The sequence below is a fragment of the Nannobrachium achirus genome, assembly GCF_963921795.1.
Source record: "Nannobrachium achirus genome assembly, chromosome: 13".
NCBI classification, from domain to species: domain Eukaryota; kingdom Metazoa; phylum Chordata; class Actinopteri; order Myctophiformes; family Myctophidae; genus Nannobrachium; species Nannobrachium achirus.
Genome location: NC_137833.1, coordinates 51956583 through 51980189, shown reverse-complemented (window position 1 = coordinate 51980189; position 23607 = coordinate 51956583). Strand labels below are relative to the sequence as shown.

At 42.6% G+C, this 23607-nt stretch overlaps 1 protein-coding gene across 1 annotated transcript; it reads right to left on the bottom strand.

The window, feature by feature from the left end:
• Positions 1-1298: 1298 nt before the first annotated feature.
• Positions 1299-20113, bottom strand: LOC308297416 (choline O-acetyltransferase-like; the record flags this gene model as incomplete). Its single annotated transcript, XM_080740826.1, has 13 exons — positions 1299-1745; positions 2874-3011; positions 3121-3183; positions 3461-3602; positions 4956-5078; positions 5911-6039; positions 7043-7143; positions 9767-9936; positions 12182-12359; positions 15178-15358; positions 16506-16559; positions 18051-18169; positions 19883-20113. 13 exons carry the CDS (start codon positions 20111-20113, stop codon positions 1299-1301), a joined length of 2076 nt encoding a protein of 691 aa, XP_080596952.1.
• Between the last annotated feature and the right edge of the window lie 3494 nt (positions 20114-23607).

Genomic DNA, 23607 nt, shown 5'->3' with positions numbered 1-23607 from the left:
AGAGCAGCAGACATTGCACGGAATGTGATCTAAAATCTTAAACACGGAAGCTTAGTAGTCCATTTCCATTAAACACAGAACTCGTCGTAACCAGGACCTCACCGGGCTGGGCCGTATCGGTAAAGTGTCGTTCTATAAGCAGTTTCATACAACACACTTATGCATGGATTGATTTACCTCAATATGTATATATAGTGCAAAAACATGTCTTGATAAACATCAAATTCACATGGAATGTTTTTTTGTTTAGTTTTTTGGCATTTGATCCAAACAATACAAGAAGTCTCACTTATTTGTAGAGACATAGTCATACATTCGGTTTAGTTTTTATATAATATAAATCTTTGCACTACTGTACTCTAATTACCTTCACATTGAATACCATGAATTAATTTATTTAAAAAAATAAAATGCAACCGCAAAGACCATCCTCTTTGCCTCATTGCCAAATAGAACTTAAATAATTAGCTTATATTATTCTCTTGTTTCACAAAAAGTTTAACACTTTAATAAATTATTTCAAAGTCAAATACATTTTGCAATATACATCACAAAACATGTTCACAGATCATTCTCGTCACTAGTTAAAATACTCTGGTTTTGTTCTCTGTGACTTAAAAAAACACTTGAACCCCAACCCTACTCTGGGGGTAAAATTCACCAGAAATAGCCGATCTACAAGCTGTGTCAACATGTTGCAACATTGAGGTGCATCGCATCGTGAGCTTGTAGATCTGCTGTTTCTGGCGAAGACATTTGGTGTAGAGGGAAATGAGAGCAGGCCAAGTACAGAGCCGACTCTGGGTCCGTTTCACAGTCTAAAGTGGTTAAAACAGGTCTTTGCAACACACCAAAAATACTGAATTAGGGATGGGACGATATGAAAATGTCATGTCACGATTGTTGTGACAAAAGAAATCATTAGTTACAACATTATCGCGATAATCAAATATCATTTCCCCAGAAATAGCAGATCAACAAGCTCACGACGCGTTGTGAGCTTGTAGATCTGCTATTTTTTGGCAAAGAGATTTGGTAGAGAGTGGAAAAAAAGACTATCAAGTACGTTATTTACAGGACCGTTTTACCAATTATAGAGGGTATAAATGGTATCGGATTTGCAGCTCGGCAAATAAAAGGTGAATTGATCCCAGTGAATGACAGAGGATTATTTCACGATAAATTTAAATCTCCACGATACGATTATTGTGAGCGTTTATCACGATAAACGATAATAACGATTATCGTCCCATCCCTACAATGAATATTGCACAATTTCCGTCGCCATCGACGTCTCTCTACGGCTTACTTCCATTCTCCACAGCGCTGGACTCTCCCTGCGATGAAGTCTGGGTGTGAGCCTCCACCTTGCTCCGACCCGCCGCTATGACCCGAACCTGCGGCGGCGGTGGTTGTCGGTTCCGGTCCCCGCCGGCGTTGGGGCCCGCGGCGCTGCCGCCTCTCTCCCAGTTGCTCTCGGTCTGTGTGTGCGTCGTCTCCAGCGCCTGCTGTCCCTTCTCGCTCTGCTCGGCTCGCGCAGGGTTGCTACATTTGTTACATAAATCCCTCATCTCCAGCAGCGCCTGCTCCAGCACCAGGACAAATTGGGTGGAGCAGGTCTCGGGGCTCTCGCGGAAGCTGGACACGCAGAAGATGATGTGGTCCGACCGCGGGTTGTAGCAGGCGCCGTAGCCGTCGGGGACGACCGGCCCGTAGCAGCAGAACATGTCCACAGTGGTGGGAACCTGGAGGAAAATGAGGGGGGGAGGACATTTTTTAAACCCTCTTCTTAGGCCGATTCTAGAAATGTCTTCCAAATCCAGTTTTCTGAAGAACGTATGTTGCGATATCAGTGGTGCTCCAACTTTTTGATGTCAAGGACCCCCAAAATGACGTATTTGGCTGCGGGACCCCTCATCTAAAAATATTTTGTTCCAGGGACAAAATATACACACATTTTCACGATTTTAAAAAAATAGAATCTACAATAGATTTTTTTTTTTTTTTCAAAAATAGAATCTAGATCTATAAGCTCATAGCGCGGCACAAAGCATTTTGTACAGTAGGAAATGTACACATCCCTCTTCTGACTTCTAAACTGTAAAATTATGGTAAGACAGAATTTCCCAGAGGAATGCACTTTTTTTGATGTATTATTATTATTTTTTATCTCAAAGGTATAAAGATTTGTAAAGAGAAAGGTACAAGTTGAAGTTTGAATGAAATTTCTAGCTCAAAGAATGTGGAAGTAGTATGCCAAAAAAAGTGAGCAAACAATGAACTCATAAATAGCACTGCTCACTTCACACTGGGTGTATTTTTTACACTGATCTGGTTCACAAAACCTGAAGGTCTTACTCTCCAATACAATAACTGTCATAGACTGAGCTAGTGCTCTAGTGCAGGGGTCTGCGACAGGGGGTCCGGGACCCCTAGGGGTCCTCAGAGTTACTACAGGGGGTCCTCCAAATCTTTGTGTGATAGAAACAGTTTTTTCTCTCCTTTTTTATATTAACCACTTGAACCCTAGCGTCCATATTCGGAGAACTTTAGACAAAAATAGCAGATCTACAAGCTCAGCTTGTAGATCAGCTATTTTCGGCAAAGATCGGCAAAGAGCTTTGGTGTAGAGGGGAAAAAGAGCAGACAGAGTGAAAGGTCACGTTTATTACGTTTTGACGGTTCAAGTGATTACATATCTGATAACACAAATTGACACAAATCAAAAATACACTGATGATTGTGCTGTCAACTGATGAAACTATATGGGATCTGGGGATCCCTGCTTCATCTCTCTCTCTCAGCTAAGGGGACCTTGGTCTGAAAACATTGAAGACCCCTGCTCTAATGCTAGTCTTAGTGCAGCAACATACCTGACTCGTGGAGAGAGTGAAGTGGTTACTGGCAAGATAGGTTTCATCTGTAAATATCTCTGGCTTTTCCATCTGAAGATCTTGTGCAATTTCACGCAGTCCCAGCAAGTGATTGTCTATCGCCATCCCTGTAATGGCCTAGGAAAGGAAAAACATTCTGTTTTTGTCATTATATCTTTATTGATTTGCATCGGTTTCAACCTGGGTCTACCAAGGTCTATAGGCATATTGATTGTCAGATTCTTACCAAAAGAGTGTACTTTGTCTGTGCAGTTATGGCACCTCTTAACTTTTCCATCTTCTCTGTGTTCTAGAAGAAAACAAACAATACAAAAAAGAACCAAAGATCAATACTGGGTCATTACAACCCTTCATTTACAGTAGGTGCAACGTGCGAGCCATTTTACATTTGACACAAGGAAACAATAAAATGGCGCTATTTACGGTGGTAAATAACCGAAATACATTTTGGAAATAAATTGAATTGCTTTTTCGCATGATTATTCACAGCAGCATTTCGCTTGACTGAAACTTTTTCTTTTAACGTTTTATTATTATTGCACTACTAGAGAAAGAAATGAGCTTACGCTCGTGTCCAGTTTGCCATCGGTCATTGCTTTGACAAATGACAGAGCTTCAGGCGTGGCCGAGCGAATGTTGTCCACTCTCCCCTCCCGAAAACGACGAATGGAAGCACTTTCATAGGTCGACACCAGTCTCCCATGACACCTAGAGGGGGGAGGGGGAGAGAGAGACAGAGAGAGGGCAGTGGCGTCAGTTCAGCAAAAGCTAGGGTATGGCAAAGATGGGAGTCCTCATGGAAAATAGGCATTACATTTTGTATAACACGGTTCTATTGTGAAAATAGCCGATCTACATGCTCACAACGCCTCGCAGCGCGAGGCGTTGTGAGCATGTAGATCGGCTATTTTCACAATGTCTGAAAACAATGTCAGTTTTTTACACAGGTTTCTACAGTTTCTTGGGCTGGATATGGCAGCCTGGAATGGTTTTTCAAGTGCAGCTAAACTTAGCATGATAGTAAACGTGCCACAATTAACAATAATGCATTGCACCTGTGCAGCTGACCTGCGGAACCTGGGAATATACCATTTTGTCAAGATGGGATGAATACAAGTGTGGAGAATATAATTATAATACCTAAAATTTTGCATTTGTAGACTTTATTTTACTGTAATTTAACAACATAATAACCAGCGCAGATAGACAAAGAGACATTCATGGATTTATATATAAAAGTAACTTTTATTTTCCCCCCTGGACCCAGCGTATGGCAGCTGCATACCCCTGCCATACCCAATTGACGCCCCTGGAGGAGGGGTGAGGTTGGGAGAGAGAGAGCGATAGAGAGCTTTGTAGTCGTGTGGCTGTTTAAGTGTGGCTTTTGTAGCAACTGCTTTGTTGTACTGAAAAAGAATGGAAACACCGTTGTTGTCGGGTGGAAACCTTGTATGTCAAAAACCGTTCGTTTTGTATTTTATCATTTTAAAAATGGTTTAAACTAGTGAAGATTGCCGATCTACAAGCACACGCCGCCTCGCATCGCGAGGTTTGTGCGCTTGTAGTTCTATTTTCACTAGTCCTGTGCAACAGTCTTCTATGATGAAGCAGGGCTTTGCTTTACACAAAAAAAAGAAAAGAAAAGAAAAAAAACATACAAATTTGAAACTTGGAGAGGTTTCTGCCCGACGGTGACGCTATGATGTGATGTCTCGCGTTTTTCAGTTGAGAATCAGTTATTTATTTTTAGATGTTACATGTTTGTGTAACGGAAGCTTGGAGACTTCCTATAACACTTTTACAATATGGTTATCACTCATGTGTACCTGGACTCTCCAGCAATTGATTGATTGTTTTCACACTTTAATAACAGTTTGCAGAGACAGGTACAAGACCCTGTACAATACAAGGTCTGCTAAAAGGACTTTTCCAAGAAAGCATATGGCTTGTTTCCTTTGGGGTCCTCTGTACTCAATTCATCAAAGATTGTTTGACAAAAGGAAAATGGTTGGTTTTTGGCGAGCGACACAGTCGGGCGATGAGGAAGAAAGGATCCGTTACCTGTAGTAGGCTAGCTGCAGGGCGACCTGGATGTATGCGTCTGGGCTCATCTTTTGTTTCTTGATGAACTCTTTGCCATAAGCGCAAACCTTGTGAACACTCATGTCCAGATTCCTCACCAGCCTAAAAAGCAACAGAAAATAAAATGTATCGCTTGATGCTGTGGTCTTTCTTTTTGTAGAAATAATGTGTTAATTTCGTTATGATGAAAATGTTCCTCGACTACTTTTTTTCACTGACGAAAACAAAATAAAAACTAAGCTACAATGACTAAACTGTCAGGGAGGTTGCACTCTGAAAATAGCAGATCTACAAGCTCACAATGAGCTTGTAGATCGGCTATTTTCAGCAGGCAAACCAAGTGTAAAACCAGGCATTACGTCGTCATCAAGCCCCGCCAAAATATTTTTAGTCGACTAAAATCTTATGATATTTAGCCGACTAAAACAGGACTAAAGCTAAAGCTTTTCAGATGACAAAAATATGACTAATAACAAAATGAAATTGTATTCCAAAGACGATGATAAAACTAAATCAAAATGTGTCTGTCAAAATTAACACTACTAGGCCTAAAGCAGTGGTTCTCAACCTTTTCAGGCCGCGACCCCCAAAATAATCGAGCAACCTGTTATGCCTCAACCTCTAAGAGTTGAGGCATAACATTTTGTATAAAATGTTGTATATTTGTGAAAATAGCACATCTACATGCTCACAAGGTTGCGAGGCGTTGTGATTTTAGAGCTATTAAAAAGTCCTTGAATTGTCTCTTTAGAAATGTGTAGATACCCTCTATACACTTAAACTTCATGATGGCTTGTTTATTGTTGAGTGAGAAAACAATGTTTCACATTAAGCTTAATCATCTGGGGACCCCCCCCAAAATAATTTGGGGACCCCCCTGGGGGTCCCGACCCACAGGTTGAGAACCACTGGCCTAAAGAGAGTGCACCCTGACCTCAGCAGTTTGTCCCCAGAGGAGGCCATGTGTTTGTGGATCTCCGGCGTGCATTTCCAGCGCAGCCTGCGAGGCGCGGGCAGCTCGCTCACACTGGCTGCCCTCACCAGCTTGGATGGACTGCCGGTCCTGTGGTTCCAGTGGTGGGAAAAGGTATTCATATTTTTTACTTAAGGAAAAGTATCAATACTGCAATGTAGAAATGCTCCGTTGCAAGTAACAGTCAGGAATTCAAAATGTACTTGAGTAAAAGAGTGAAAGTGTCAGCATTAAAATGAACTTGGAGTAGTTCACCCCCAAAATGACTTTCTTTCTACTGATTACTCATGCCATGGTGACTTGAGTTCAATAATATGTATTTGTATTTATTTGTAAGACAAGAAATTGATTGGAATCAATGGGGGCAAATTTATTGTAATCAAATTATAAATTGTCTTAGGAATGTGACAAAGTACAGAAAGTAAAAGTACAAAATGTTTGAAAATAGCAGATCTACAAGCTCGCAACGTGTCACGATGAGACGCGTTGTGAGCCTGTAGATCGGCTATTTTCAAACAGCCTAGGGTATAAAATAGGGCTATTGGTTTAAGTGTGTTTTATAATGTTATTATGTATATCTGCAAAGTAACTAGTAACTAAAGTTTTCAAATAATTGTAGTGGAGTAAAAGTACAATATTAGGATCCAAGATGCAGCCTAGTGGAGTAGAAGTAAAAGTATTGGAAAATTGGATTTTGCTTAAGTAAAAGTATCAATACTGCAATGTTGTAAAAGTACGGAATTCAAAAATATACTTTGAGTAAAAGTATAAAAGTATCTAAATTGAACTTAAAGTAATAAAAGTAGAAGTACTTGTTAAGTAGAATGAATTCAAAAGTTTTCCCAAGCGTCCCATATGGCCATGTCAACAGGCCGTGAAAATAGAACACCACAAACATTCGAAAAAACTTTGACATGTTTTCGTCAAAATAGGTCAGACTTTTCAGAATGCTTTTGGAAATGAAAATGTTCTTTTTGGTTGTTTGTTGTGTTTTTTCTTTTACATGTTTCAACGTTTCTTTTTTTCCGCCAAAACATGGGCGCCAGGTTGAGCCTGGTTAAAAGAAAAGCCATCTGTTCCCAACGAGACTTACATGTATTTGAGGAGATACTCAGTGCACTGCACCAGGACGATTCCTTCAAACGCAGAGTGTTCGCAGACCACTCCACAGCAACCGTCTGATCCTACCACAAACTGAAAGAGACAAACCATGTTGTTTTTACAGTTAGTTAGCCCATTAAAAGCAGGAAAGCATCTGTGTCACTTTCGCTATTCAAGATCAATTGTATTCAAATCTTTAAAAAAAAAAGAAAATATATATATATATATATATATATATATATATATATATATATAATTATTATTATTATTTTATTATTAAACATTTTTAACAAAAATCTTTGCTTCTTTGGGGCCCTGGAACAAAATATTTGAGATGGGGTCCGCTGCCAAATACCTATATATCGTCACTGTCGGGCAGAAACCTCGTATCTCCAAGTTTCAAATTTGTACATTTTTTCGCAAAGTAAAGCCCTGCTTCACCATACAAGGCCGTCGCACAAAAGTAGTGAAAACAGCCGATCTACAAGCACACAACGCCTCGCGGGTGCGAGGCGTTGTGTGCTTGTAGATCGGCTGTTTTCACTAATTTAAATCATTTTTAAAATAATAAATGAAAAACCAACGGTTTTCACCCGACATCGACGATATACACATCATTTTTTTCAGAAAACTGTTAAGATTTAGAAGACATTTTTTGAATCGGCCCCAGGTCTTAATTGGTTAAAACTGATACATTTACTGATTTAATTAGTGCGATGCCTGTCGGAAATGCCTGCCCCTCTAGTTAAGCAAAAAACCACTGTACCCATTGTCAGAGTACTTGGTGCACAGAGCACTGGCCTCATTAGAGGACAGTCTACAGTATGAAGTCAGTAGCCTACTAAGACGACATATTGATGACATGAGGGATCTCCATATGCATGTATAGAGATTTGTGGATTCTGTAAGGATATTCTTTGAAGGGGTGTTGCACCAAATCCTGGGCCTTGGGTACAAGGATTCAATGCTGGCCCCCCAAGAAGGTTCTTCATAGGGGGAGGGGGTTCAACCCATTTAGACTGGGAACGCATTATTTTGTGCTTTAACTATCGAAAAATAGCAGATATACAAGCTTGCGAGCTTGTAGATCTGCTATTTTTGAAAAATCGTCAACATTTGTGCACGTCTTTGAATATTTCAAATCCTATGTCAGTGGTGCTCAAACTTTTTCATGTCAAGGACCCCCAAAATGATGTGTATTTGGCCACGGATCCCCATCTCAAAATATTTAGTTCCAGTTACAAATGTATATTCAAAGATTTGCAGACATTTTCAAGACTTTAAAAAAATAGCAGATCTACAAGCTCGCAGTGTAGAACTGCTATTTTTCAATAGCTAAAGTATAAGGCCCCTCCACCTTGGGCCCTAGTAACTCAGTCCCACTCCCCCCCCCCCCCCCCCCTCCCTTGTGACGCCCTGATTCTTTGAGACCCACTGTTCCGACCGATGATCCCAGTGATGGGTACCGCAGGTCCTCTGCGATACTCATGCCAAGTTTGAAGTCTATCTGTGAAACGGTTCTGGAGATTACGCGATGAACCGATGTGTAATTCATAGAGACTTGTTGATTAACTTGCTCGTGTATCCTGTTAGAGAATGTAAAAAAAAACATTGTGGCCTCTTTTTTTCCCCCATACTTATAAATTCACTCTGCCGCTCTGAAGCAATCATCCGCAATGTCAAATTATTATTGAGTCTCGGGGTATAGAGAACATGGGAATCATGGAAGACATGTCAGCTAAATTCTTAATCAAAACACCTCTATCTAAGTCCATACTAATGCTCTCTGTAAGGCTCAGGGGCCGTAATCGTAGAGTCTAATCCTGCCTAATTTGGCGTGGGATTAGCCGAATACGTCCCTTGACATTCCATGAGCCCTCATAGGCTGGCTTGACACGGTGAAACTTCCGTGCGACCTTAGTTGCTTGAAAGTTAGTCTCAAGTAAGTCGCACCGGAGTTGTGGGGTGTGTGGACACTTCCGCAACTACGTATATCAGAGTCTGCGGTGAAGAGCCTATCACCGCAAATTTTGTAAAGCTATCCACCTAAAGTGAGAAAATAAGTGGAGGCCATCATAGTCAGTCACGGTGAAGTCCTATCACTGTCACTGACTGGTCTAGATCGACCAATCAGTGAACGGGGTGATGGGCCGATCTGTCTGACTCTGAAAGTAAAAACAGAGAGATGTGTCGGGGTTCGCGGTGGATACTGTGGCTCTTCACCGTGAGTAATGACGCAATGTTGTAGTTTTATGACTTAAAAAGACTACACCGCGGGGGATAGCTCAACTATGATAGGGGCTTAACTGTCAAGTAAGTTACATGGAAATTATGTGTCATGTAATCTGCAACTAGTCCCCCCCCTCCGCACGCCTGCGCACACGCACGCACATGCACACATAAACGTGCAGTCAATGTCTGTCAATATCTTAAAAATAAAAATAAAAATAAAAAATATAAATCATAAAAAAGAGATGATATGTTCTATATTTGGCTCAATTTTTTCTGTTTTCTGAAAAACTTGAAAAAAAAAAATTGTTAAGCCATTATTTTAAGGAGGAGGTTATGATCAACCGTCTTTTATCTCCATGCTTCCTTATGGCCCCTCCCTCCCTCTCTTCATTCCTACATTCTGCCTTTGTTCTCCTTAACGTCATTCAGGAGAACCAAGACACACGCCACAAGGAGAGGTGATCAGCTGTGTGCGCTCGCTCACCTGCATGGGCTTGTCGTACCAGCGGTTGCCGCCGTTCTTGGCCCCTCCCCCTCCGTGCAGCATCAGCATGGCACGGTTGGTGTCGGTCAGATACGGACCGCTGGAGTCGTCCAGACACACCAGGCACAGGCAGCGCTCAATCATGTCCAGAGAGTCTCTGTTGGTGGACTCTGAAACAAGTGGTATACGAACCGTTAACAAAAGGCATGTGCACACATAGACATCAAAGGGGGCTTGAGCCCCTGCCCTTTTATCCGTCTGTAAAAAGTGTCCTCTCCAGACCATGAATGCAGTTTTTACCATCATGAAAGAAATGCAAACGCCCTCTTTCCATGCCATACCTGAAGGCAGTATTCAAGAGAATTGCCTTGTCCAAACTCTGAATCCAGCATCTTATGTTGAAAGAATTGCCCTCTCTCTGTAGAAATCCATGCCATTACGCCACATCTCCAGTATTCACCTACTTATGCTTACTTCAGTGAGGTATCAAGCACCAAGAATAGCTGATTTCCTAGCTCAAAACGCGCTGTGAGCTTGGAGGTCTGCTATTTTCGATATTTTCACCAAAAGGCCCTTTTAGAAATTTCAGCCCCTGCCTCTCTAACATTCTCTGCAAGTCCCTGATTAACAACATAATATAGGGCATAGCAGTGGGCGTGGTTTCCTGGTGCCACAAAAGAATAGTCCATTAATTTTCCCCATAGACTTTAAAATTAGGGCTGGGATGCGATTACAATTTTTAATCTAATTAATTACAGGCTCTGTGATTAATTAATCGCAATTAATCACATTTTAATCGCACATCGATATTTGACCTGAGAAGCATTTTTTTTCAAGTAAAACACATTTTGTTGTACGAGGGAATCAACGAGTGAGTTTTTTAAATTAAATTTCGCATCCACTGGGCCAAGCAAAGCGCTCTGATCGGCTACTTCTCCCTTTGCGTTTGTTGTCTCTTCTTGGTTGGTGCATCGCTATGATCGGTATGCCCGAAACTGAAGGTTCCATGGTGCAAAAACTCACCTGATACACGTGTTATCATATCCTTGCTATGGGACTGTTATCAAAATTGTCATACCTTAGAGAAGGCTCAGTAGTCAGACTACCAGCTACCAGTAGCTGGGTAGTCCCAATATCAACCTTAATATCAGCCGAGAAGAAAGAAAAAAAAAGTTGCTCCCGAAGCGAGATTCGATACCGCGCCCAGTGACATCAGCCACCCGACGCTACCGCTCACGCCACTATAGACGACGGAGCCGCGCCGTCTCGGGCGCCGATGAGCCCCGTGAGGAGCCGCCGAGGCAAGCGATAGCGAAGCCGAGTCGCCGCGACGAGCGGTGCGAACGGCGCCTGAGCCGACTCAGCGGCGTTACCGAATTATGTGCCGTTATGGACAGAATAGTACATTTTGACCAGGGGACTGCTCAAATAAAGGAGTATCCACGTTGTCAAAAATAAGAGCAGACAAAAGAACGAGCGATTTCCAACCGTCTCGTTAGCTCAGTTGGTAGAGCATGGGACTAGTAAAACTCAGACCCGGGTTCGATTCTCACAGGGAGCCACCAGTACGTTATTCCAGAGAACGTGCGTTGGCGCATGCGCATTGCAATGACAAGTCTATGGGTGATATCGGAACTACCAGCTCCTGGTAGTTGGTAGTCTGACTACTGAGCCTTGGCCAAGGCATGACAGGGGTGATAACAGACCCATCCCAAGGGAGGATAACACGGGGATCGGCTGAAAAACTAAGTGCGATTAAAATGCGTTAATTTTTTTAATCGCGTTAATTTTTTGTAATTAATTAATCGCAATTAATCAGTTAAAGTCCCAGCCTTATTTAAAATATATATGTATATCAATTGTTTTAAGCCTAGAATCAAGCTATCCTGGATCCTGGTGAATCACCTTTGATTCTGTGAAAAAACATATTTGAACATTTAATTATACGATATACTACATTTAATAAATACCCTTTGTTTAGCGGTTTTACATTTTGTCTTTTCACAGAATCAAAGGTTTTATGGTCATGATTCACCAATCACCGGGATCCTAGATGGCTTGATTCTAGGCTTAAAATAATTCAATAATTTTTAGTGGCTCCAGTAAGCGATGCCCACTGCAAAGGCCTATATGTTATAGGTTAATTAATAACAAAATGGGTCTATGTTCTGATAGTACTAATTACTAGAGTGTTTGGTCCATATTTGGACTTCAGCCTTATCTCCTGTGAGGAGAAAAAAGCAGTTTAAAAAACTCTTGGGTGACAAGTTCTCCTCCAATCAGGATAGAGTGGGGCCTTCCTCCAATCATGGTCGAGTGGGGGCGGGCCTTACACACCCCAAGGCCTGCCCCCACTTGATCATGATTAGAGGCAGAAAAAATAAGGCTCGGTTCAACTCCACGGTCTCCACCCACCTTTCATGAGCACTCGGCGAGACTCCGCCCACTCGGTGCGTCCATCAGAAGTGAGCAGACCAATGGGAGGGACTTGCTCCTCTTCGCCGTTGGCCATCTTGGAGATCTTCTCCAGCTGGGTGAGCAGGTCTCGCTCGTTCAGGCGGCGGAAGTTGATCACCACGTCCAGCACAAAGAACTACAGACAGAGGTTTAGAAAGGCCACATAGCGTCATTGTCGAGTGGAAACTTTGAAATCCAAAACTGTTGTTTTGTATAAAAATGATTTAAAATAGCTGATCTTACAAGGCAAGCACATTGTGGCGTTGTGTGCTTGTAGATCAGCTATTTTCACTATTTTTGTGCGACGGCCTTGTATGATGATGAAGCAGGGCTTCACTTTACGAAAAAACGTACAATGAAGCCAATGGATCGGGTTAGCCAATCAGGGAAGGCCGGTGCCCACATAAAACAAACACAGCGGCACAAATGTCACACAATAAAGCTCCGCCAATCAGTTAAGCCGTCTGTCAGTCAGTCCGTCAGTCATTCAGTCAGTCACGTCACGTCACGTCACGTCACGTCACGTCACGTCACGTCACGTCACACTTTTGCCCTACTCTTATCTCGGGCACCGTGACCCCTAACCATGCCAAACTTTGCACACACACACACTCCTTGGCTGGCACACCACAACCTCCACCTCTCATTTCTCACATGCCCCTCTTCCAGCGCCACCATCAGGCCGATTTTTAGCAAAACACATTTTTGGACACTGCTCCTACAGATTTTGACCTAAAATCACGCAACGCACCACACAGTATCTCTAAAGTCATGTCATCAACATGGATCTGTCCCATTTCCCATATTCGCTCCTGATTGGCTATTGCCTTTTAAGGTTTGTGTACGTGACGTGACGGTCGCTTATCTCCCGATTAGGGAGTCTTAATGCTGTTCTAGTATCACTTCTAAAAGAGACGTGGCAGCAACACAGCAACAGTTTCACTTTCATTTACTTTAATCTGTTGTTTAAGCACCCTGACTTCGGCTGTCATATCCGTTCACAGGATGACAACAGTGGGTGACTTACTGTACCGTACACGGGCCCATCAGTTGTTGTTTCTCTGTTATAATGACGACAGGTCCAATAACTCCTATAGGGAATCCCTGGGGGAACGCCGACTGACAAGGGCGTCACAGGGGCGTCACACCAAATTCTGGGCCCTGGGAGCTTGTAGATCTGCTATTTTTGAAAAATCGTGAAAATGTGTGCAAGAAACCTATGTTTCCATGTCAGTTTGTGCTCAAACTTATTCATGTGAAGGACCCCCCAAGATGATATGTATTTGGCCACGGACCCCATCTCAAAATATTTAGTTCCGGGGACCCCCCCAGAAGTAAAATTTGAGTCAAAAATGTTCGCTTAAAAAAATACATATTCAAAGATTTTCACACATTTTAACGACTTTTCAAAAATAGCAGATCTACAAGCTTGCAGCGCGGCAGATATGTATTTGGCCACGGACCCCCATCTAAAAATATTTAGTTCCAGGGACCCCCCCCCCCCAGAAGCAAAATTTGAGTTACAAATGTTCGCCTAAAAAAATACATTATTCAAATATTTTCACACATTTTCAAAAATAGCAGATCTACAAGCTCGCGCCGCGCTGTGAGCTTGTATATCTGCTATTTTTCAATAGCTAAAGTTACTAGGGCCCCTCCACCTTGGGCCCTACTAACTCAGTCCCACTCCCCCCCCCCCCTTGTGACGCCCCTGTAATACAAATGCCATACATGCTGTACAGCCAATTAACTTAACAGAGAGCACTTGTCACTAGGCCACGATGGCAGATCCCTCATTGGAAGATGTGTTGCCGTGTTTGCGATCAGACACAGTCGGTGGACACGATGTGTGACGACATGACAGAACATGATATGTTGGCTATATTCCAGCGTTGTAATTAAGAGAGACCATATGTGTGGTGCGGTGTACTGTTAGTCCTCTCATCGCATCATGCGTCTGAATAATGACACGTTAGGGTGACATCTTACAGACTACGGTTCGTGTTTTTGTTGGCTGTATTTCATGTTAAGCTAAATTGGTGACATCTTTAAATTTCATTATTGTTGGTCGTACTCATATTCTATGTTTGCTTTGTCGAATTAAGGTTCATACCTCAGGATTAGTCTTTGTCCTATCAGTTGTTGCTAAGGGTGTAACGATACATTTGAACAACGATTCGGTACGCATCACAATACATGGTTGACGATACGATACATGGACAATATTGGTTCATTCATAGGGATACGATTCGATTCAATGATTTAAAATCGATATAGTAACTATTTACCAAAGACATTAAATCTGTGTGAAACGTGTCAATAGAGGTGTGATTCTTTAACAAATACATGGACATTATATTACAACACATGGACAAACCTGCACCTTAACATGAACACAGAGATTAAACACATTTAGCGATAGACCAAGAGTAGCTATATGGAATGGAAAAGTAATAGACCCCTCTTTTTCATTTTCCCTCTCAAAGGCACAAATACTTAGTTTCCATACAATTGATTATTTGCATTGCAAAACAATTCGATACCGATTATTTGCATTGTAAAACGATAAGATACGATATACAGAGCCAAACTGTACGATATTTGCTTTTGCATATCGATTTAGTAGATCATTGCAAATTAAAAACGATTTTTCGATTCAGTTACTATATCGTTACACCCCTAGTTGTTGCTCATTCGCTCTTACGGACTCATGGTCACTCCCTGGTGAGCATAGGGCAAAACACCAGGCCAGATTGGCTCCCAGCTGAAGTCTCTGCAGCTTAGACTTAGGCACCGTCGGAGGTGCGTCAGGCAGAAATGCCCTGCAGGTATACCAACATCTGCCTGTCAACAAAAATTGCCCTACAGTAGGCTACATGTAGCTGATCTACAAGCTCAGTAGATACAAGCAGACCAGAGGCCATGTGTGGACTCCAAGGGGCACTGATTCTCACCTGGTTCTTGCAGGCCACGATGATGTGTTCGGGCTCTGGCATCACGCTGCTCTCCTGCGCCACCAGCGTGTCCCTGTGGTGCCCCGGTAGGCGGTAGGAGGTGAAGAGACGGTAGTACTGCTCCATGCACAGCGGGGTGCCAGCCAGCTGGCCTCGGGCATAGTCTGTGGGCAGAGCACGTCTACACAAGCACGCACGCACGCACACACACATACACACATACATCTCTGTCAGCAGGGGCGTCACATAAGGGGGGGGGGGGGGGGGGGGGGAGTGGGACTGAGTTACCAGGGCCCCAGGCCTGGAATTATTTTATACTTTAGCTATACTTTAGCTATACTTTACGTATTTTTTAAGCGAACATTTGTAACTCGAGTTTTGCTTCTGGGGGGTCCCTGGAACGAAATGTTTTGAGATGGGGGTCCGTGGCCAAATACATATCATTTTGGGGGTCCTTTATGTTAAAACACTTTTGAGCACCACTGACATAGAAACAGGTTTTTCAACAAACCTTAGAAGGATTTGAAATATTCACGATTTTTCAAAAATATCAGATCTACAAGCTCGCAGCGCGGCACTCGGTGCCGCGCTGTGAGTTGTAGATCTGATATTTTTCAATAGTTAAAGTACCCAGGGCCCAGAATTTGGTGCAACACCCCTGTCTGTCAGTTCCCTACGGAAGTCTAATTTCTCGTGCTGTGACTCAGGGGGTAGAGCACGTTGTGGGTCGGCGGTTCGAATCCTGGCTCCTCCCGTCCACATGTCGAAGTGTTCTTGGGCAAGACACTGAATCCCATGCCTTCAATGAGTCGGTCGGTGTCAGCTTGCCACCATTGGTGTGTGAATGTGGGAAGTGAGGAGGCTGGCGTCGACTGTTCGCCGCTTCACCTCCCAATGTATGAATGAACGGACCATTGTAAAGAACTTTGAGTACTTAGTAAAGCACTGTAAAAATGCGATTCATGAATCGTTTTAACGTTTGCGTTCATGCGGTTCTAGAACTGTCACACACTTTCTGATATTTTTTTTTATTTAGTGTATATGTATACTGTATATCTTTTTTTTAGTTTGTTTATTGGATTTTCCATTGAGGCATTAAAATCAACATTGGTACAATAAGATAAGTCGTACACTAAACATCTTTGCTGAAAATAGCCGATCTACCATCTACATCGCATCACATTGCGATGCTTTGTGACATTGCGTGTGCAATTCGTGGGAAGCTTGCGTAAAATAACATCACTCACATGCATTTGTACTGGTGTAAACCTGATGTGATGTGTCGATAAAGTGAAGTTGAGTTATAGGGTAGCAGGTGATGTACTTACGCGTCAAGAAGGGTCTTGTACTCCAAAACTCCAGATATGAGGTGGGCAGCAAACCTGTGGAAAGACGCCGTTTTTGCACAGTGAGCGCTGTTCTTGTTTGGTTGGAGACTGCTGTTAGAGGCAGTGTCAAATAAAACTAGAACAAGAAAACAAGAAAAATGTTCCTCGACCACCTTTTTTCACTGATGAAAACTAAGCTATGATGACTAATATGACTAAATATACTGACAATTTCGTCAACAAGTAGGAGTAGAGAGAACAGTAGAACTAAAAGACAGGTCGTTTTATGTTTGGTTCGCTCCGGTGTGGCGCTCTGAAATTAGCAGATCTACTATCTGTGTGTAGAGCGCATGTATATCTGCTATTTTCAGCATGCAACAAAGTGTAAAATCAGGCATTACGACACCATCAGGGGCTGCTAAAATAGATTTTAGTCGACAAAATCAACTGTAGATTTAGTCTAAACTAATGTCGACTAAAACTAAAACATTTCAGGTGACGAAGATATGACTAAAATGATGTTTTATTCAAAAGACTATGAATAAAACTAAAAAATCTAAATGTGCAGTCAAAGTCAACAACCCTGGGTCGGAGACTTGTGCTAAAGGTACTGTAATGTTGTGAACCGTTGATGTACGTCAGCTGGTTGTGACACGGTGTGCTACGGATCAATAGCATGTTAACCAAACCACGGCCTTGGATGTCTATCAGCATTTGTAACCAGTTCACTGGCCTCTCAGCCCTCAAGGCACTCTGGGTAACGACCCCATCTGTCAATGTGAACACTCCTACCGGTATGTATGTAGCCAGGAAGTATTCAATTAAGACCTGGTAGGATTAATCATAGATATCAGTGCAAAGTCTGCAAACCACTGGTTCTCAACATCAGGTCTAGCTGGGGACCTCCAGGTCTGTATGTACAGTAAAGGGCTGTCCACACTGTCTCCGACCACCAAACGTTTCGTTGTGCAGCTTTCCGAACTCTAATTGGTGGTATTGCTTTTCAGAGGTTGCGAGTGATGTCATTTTGTAGTTGAAGCGGACCTTTCTGACGAAATGTTCAGAGGTCGGAGACAGTATGGACAGCCCTTAACTCTTTTGAGTGTACAAATGAAACCAAATGGAACCACAATAAACGCTGAGGATTTTTACGGCATAGATTGATGCCATAAAGACCCCCATTTGAATGCTATCAAATGGGGGACTGTGGCCTAATTCATCCTAATTCAACGGTTGAGAAACACTGGTGTAAAGATATCATACAACCAAGTCACAAATGATATACCTACTATTCGGTATACCATAACAGTCATCAATTACCTACACTTTGGTTACATTTGACAAATAAACACATTTTTTACTACATTTTTGACTGGCAACTGTGAGATGAGAAAGTCCTTGCCTTGTCTTCTCTTGACTTGCCTTGTCTTTTTTCGTTGCCTTGTTTTGCCTCGTCTGGCCTCGCTTTGTCTTACTTATTACATAAAACACATAACTGTTATAGTGTTTGTCAGACTGTAGTGTTGTGTGTCTGGTCTCTGGTACCTTAGAGAGTCAATGGGAGCATTGAAGTTCTGCTGTGGGAAGACCATGACAGGGCTGGAGTTAACAGGGAGCGCCTGTCTGTTGTTCAGGTACATGTCGTTCAGCCAGTAATCATAGATCTGCCAAATAAAAGGGTGCGGGTTTGTGCAGAAGGAATTGTGAGGGAAAAAAACAGCATTGCCAGAACACGTTCAAAGTAGGCTACTGAATACATTAAATGTCCCAAGAGTTAGACTTAATCGCTGCAGAACTTTGCTTGCAGCTAGTGAGAAGTTTGTTTTCTTTTGTAAATTAATATCATCTGAATAGCGGTTCCTCCCCAAACCCACTTAGCACACTTTCAATAAAAGAGCTTGTGTGCATTGAAGAAGCATTTCAGCTACAGTACACACATGTACTGTAGCTTGTTGTTCTGAAGTCTTCTGCAGTATAGAAGTGTGGGCATATTCCAAAGCAGTGGACCCTTTTCACAGCAGCCATTTCTATGGCGTGGCTCCTTAGAGGCGAGCTGTCTAGAAGAGTGTGTGTGTGTGTGTGTGTGTGTGTGTGTGTGTGTGTGTGTGTGTGTGTGTGTGTGTGTGTGTGTGTGTGTGTGTGTGTGTGTGTGTGTGTGTGTGTGTTGTCTAGCTATACTTATGGGGAATAAACGCATGTTCACACAGTCACCTGCAGGGGACCTCTGACAGTGTGGGGACAAAATAGTAGGTCCCCACAACGGTTAGGGTTAGGGTTAGGTTTTAGGGTTAGGGTTAGGGATAGAGGTTATGGTAAGGCCACAGGACTTGGATAAAAATGAATGGAAGTCTATGTAATGTCCTCACAAGTGATGTATATAATTATATAGTGTGTGAGTTTGTCTAGTGTGTGTGTGTGTGTGTGTGTGTGTGTGTGTGTGTGTGCGTCCGTGCGTGCGTGCGTGCATGTGTGTGTGTGTGTGTGCGTGTGTGTGTGTGTGTGTGTGTGTGTGTGTGTGTGTGTGTGTGTGTGTGTGTGTGTGTGTGTGTGTGTGTGTGCGTGCGTGTGCGAGTGTGCGTGCGTGCGTGTGTGTGTGTGCTTGCGTGAGCGAGAGCGTGTGTCTAAGATCCACATGGGAGCCTCAGTCACGAGTTCTCAAGTGGATCCTGAGATTCGAGATGAATCAACGTGTAGGTGAACGTGGCCAACTATTGAGAGTGTGTTTCATTAGGTGTTTCTGTGTACACAAAGTTATGTGGCCAAAAATGTCTGCTTGAAAAGGGTCTACTGACTAGCTTTATACCTATTGTCTATAGCAGGGTTCCCCAATAGGTGCGGCCCGCGGGGGGGCTACTGTCTGGCCCCCACCAACCCCAGTAATAATGGTGAGCAGCAACAACACTAGCATATTGTCGTTGTCGGGTGGAAACCTCGTATCTCCAAATGTGTACGTTCTTTCACAAAGCAAAGCCCTGCTTCATCATACAAGGCCATCGCACAAAAGTAGTGAAAACAGCAGATCTACAAGCACACAACACCTCACGGTGCGAGGCGTTGTGTGCTTGTAGATCGGCTGTTTTCACTAGTTTAAATCATTTTTAAAATGATAAATGCAAAACGAACGGTTTTGGACATACAAGATTTTCACCCGACAAAGACGATATCTGAACTGTCGCTGGAGTAGCCGGAACGCCACCGTCGCCCCCTGCAATGTTGTGGCCCTCGGCTTGGTACCCTAGACATAATTCGGCCCTTGGGGAAAACTAATTGGGGAACCCTGGTCTATAGTCTCACTTCAAACAATAAATCGTTTCCTTCTTTTTTTTGCTGTTTTACTCACACAAGAAACGGTTTTAACCAGTAAAGGCTTTATTTACCCAGTTAGTTTTGCTCTCCCTCCTCTCCAGGAGACGTTTTTGTAGTAGCTCCCCCACTCCTCCAGGGGCTCCAAACTTCTTCACGGTGCTCTGGGTCTTCCTGAACTGCTCGTCGGGCACCAGGTGCTTGTTGCATCTCAGGTACGTGTCCAGGGTGTTCTGCAGGACAGGCACCGGCAGCTTTGGCAGCAGCTCCTGGCAGTCAAATGGATTGATTTTAGTAGGAAACATCTGGATACTTTAACTTTTTAATGCCAACTTAAAGAGGTGGTGCCATAGTTTTGTACTTTTTCTGGTTTCCATGTGTCTAAGAGGTTGACAATACTTCATTAGACCCCCTGTTGTGGTTGTTATGAGCAATTATGTATTCCCTTTGTATTTGACGTTTCTTCCTGGAGGCTGACACCTTGAGGGTCAAAAGTGCCGATCCAAAAACACTGCTTTAATGACATCATATACAGTAATTATCCCCTCCCCTTTTACCATTCACCCAACACTGTGGGTGTGGCTAACTTCAGCTGGATCACCACCCACCATGACAACCAGGCATACCTAATGAACTGGTGGGTGTGGCCACATAAAAACACCATTTTAACTCTTTCTGTACACTTAAAAAAGAAAAAAAAATCTTCCTCCTTGTATACTCATAATACCTGATAATCATGTTTTAGATGACAAAAATCATGGCACTGCATCTTTAAGGACGCCAGTTTGATATGCACTACTATAGGGATTCTCAACCTTTTCAGGCCGCAACACCCAAAATAATCATATTTTAAGTGGGGACCCCCCACCCGGACGAGCATTAAGAGTTGAGGCTTGTATAACACGGTTCTATTGTGAAAATAGCAGATCTACATGCTCACAACGCCTCGCAAGGCGAGGCGTTGTGAGCATGTAGTAGATCTGCTATTTTTACTATTTCTGCCTCTAATATTTGACACTTTGGTCAATGTTTAATTTGTCTTTTTAGAGGTATTAAAAAGTCTTTAGATTTTCACTTTGGAAATGTGTAGATACCCTCTATACACTTAAACTTTATGTGGGTTTGTTTACTGTTGAGTGAGAAAACAATGATTCACATTAAGCCAATCATCTGGGGACCCCCCAAAATAATTTGGGGACCCCTCTGGGGGTCCCGACCCCCAGGTTGAGAACCACTGCACTACTACACATACCCCCAGAATAGGCTACATGCACAGCAGCCATATTGGAGAGAAGTTGGGTCTCTTTTCACTTCCATCAAAGGTGTTACCAATGTTCCATTTCATGTAGTACAGTGGTCCTCAAACCTTTTAGTTCAAGGACCCCCATAACTCTGAGAGTGTACAAATGGAACCAAATGGACCCATTTGGTTCCATTTGTACACTCTCAGAGTTACACACCTTTTTAAGGGATCCCCCAAGGAACCTTGAGAGTCCCTGGACCACACGTTGAGACCCACCGGTGTAGCAGAGTGTTTCCAGTGAGCCAACATGCACAATATCAGCACCCTGACTCTGTTTGACCAGAATGGAACAGAGCCTATATTAGTATTATTGGTAACACCTGGAAAGGAAGTTCTCTCCAAAATGGTTGCTTTGCATATAGCCTATTCTAAGAGTGTGCAAACTGACCCAAATGAACCTGTAAGGGGCCTTTTGATTACAGACCTGCAACGTTCATTTGGCTCCCAACTTATCAGATTTAACCATACACCCCCTGGGACCCTCTCAAAGACCTCATTAACATAATTGATGATATTTGAACGCTTTCCTTTGAATGCTATGCACAATCTCTGTCTCAGAGTAGCCTATAATCAAATGGCATTGGTGATAATTTTCATATTTGTCTTTTAATATGAGGCTGATGTAAATAGCATCAAGGCAAATAAATAATAATGCTCTAGCATTATGCCATTTACAAAAGCTGGGAATAACTATGGCATTAAAACAGCTTACTCACCCTTTACGCACAATAGGCCTATTGTCCAAAAAATCTTATTCCACTACTTATAGGCCTATTACAAGTTAAAATATTCGATAGGCCTCTTTACAGAGCTATAGGACATCGTCAGTTAAATGTTCATGAATTATAGAATTATGTGTTATTATCTTAATCTAACAAAAATATTGAAACATATCCTTAGTCCAAATTAAACAGTGTTTCTCTCCATTCTTCTCCGGCTGTCCATTGAAAATATATTCTTAAAAGAAGCTATAGTAAACAAAACAAAAAATGAAAACAGTGAAGGATATTTACATCGCTCGCCTCTCCTGGGTCTTGAGGGTCCAGAACGGGCATGTTGGAGCTGAAGTTTGGATGCGCAGTCAGGCAAGATGAATCTCTCAGCTGGAGACAGACAGCGCTCCACACTCTGCATGCATAAATAAATAAAAGAGGAATTCAACATGGCATTAATAATGTCACACGTTCCCTCATAAATCTGTTCGGTATTAAAAGCAAGAATCGCAGAGAGACGAATGCCAATCACTGCATGTGATTTATTAAGGCGCGCCACAGGGGCATAAGGCAATTATCTTTAAATTCGAGCTTGTAGCCTATATGGTAAATGTTGTCCAAGGCAAATTCATTGTTAGGTTGGTTATTATTACCCCGTAACTTTAAAAGAAACGTAGAAATTAGAGCTTTGGGCGCTTTTAGACGTGCACAATTTCAATTTTGGAGGCTGAAAACTACAATCGAGAACTTCATTGCGTGTTAATCAAAAAACAAAACAAAGCGTTTGCTCAAATAGACCTATAGGCTTTTCAACAAACTTGTAAAGCATTTTTTTCCGACACTCACCAAGAAGACAAACAGCAATTCCACCCGTGTGAAGAAGTTTGAAGGAGTTCAGCTTCAGATGATGCGTTCCTCCTCATCTTCCAAGCCTGGATCCAGTTCCAAACACAGAATCTCCTTGAGGCTTGAGCACATTCACTCCAGTCCCAGGTTGAGCATCTTACTGTACAATCCTCCACACACACACACTTCTAATGGTTGGCTCAGGAGAGATGCTGAAGGTACTTACCCCCCCCCCCCCCCCTCCTCCTCCTCCTCCTCCCCTCAACAACAAGGCTCCTCCCATAAGCCTGCGTGGGTGCTATTTGCGGAGAGAAGTTTATTTAATAGTTTGCGTGTTCTCCTGTCCTTCTTATTTAGACCCTCCTATAGTCTAGAAATGCATCCAATGCTCTCTCTCACACACGCACGCATGCACGCACACACACGCAAGCGTGCACGCACACACACACACACACACACACACACACACACACACACACACACACACACACACACACACACACACACACACACACACACACACAGTGCACAGGAGTCTGTATAGGCTACATCTCTGAAGTATAGAGCTGCTCCTCTGCTTTTTGATACCTGGCTTTTTCTTTGCATGTTTCTTTCTTTTCTTTTTTTTCCCCTTTTTTTTTTTATTCTGTTGAACCAAGCTGACGCAGAGTCGGCGCTCTGTGAAGCAAGACCATTTGCAGCTTGATATGTTGCGTTCAATACACATTTTTATTGATTATCAATGGTTTGTGTTTACTGGACATAAATTATAAGAAAATAATTTAAGGTGTTTGTTTTTTCCTTAGCCTATTGACGGTGATTAATTGGGTTATGATATGTTCATCTTCAGTTTGGATTCTGAAGGTAATATTCTGCACCGTCCCCAATTCGATTAACAATATTATTCATACGTGAATTTATTTATTTGAAGACAAAA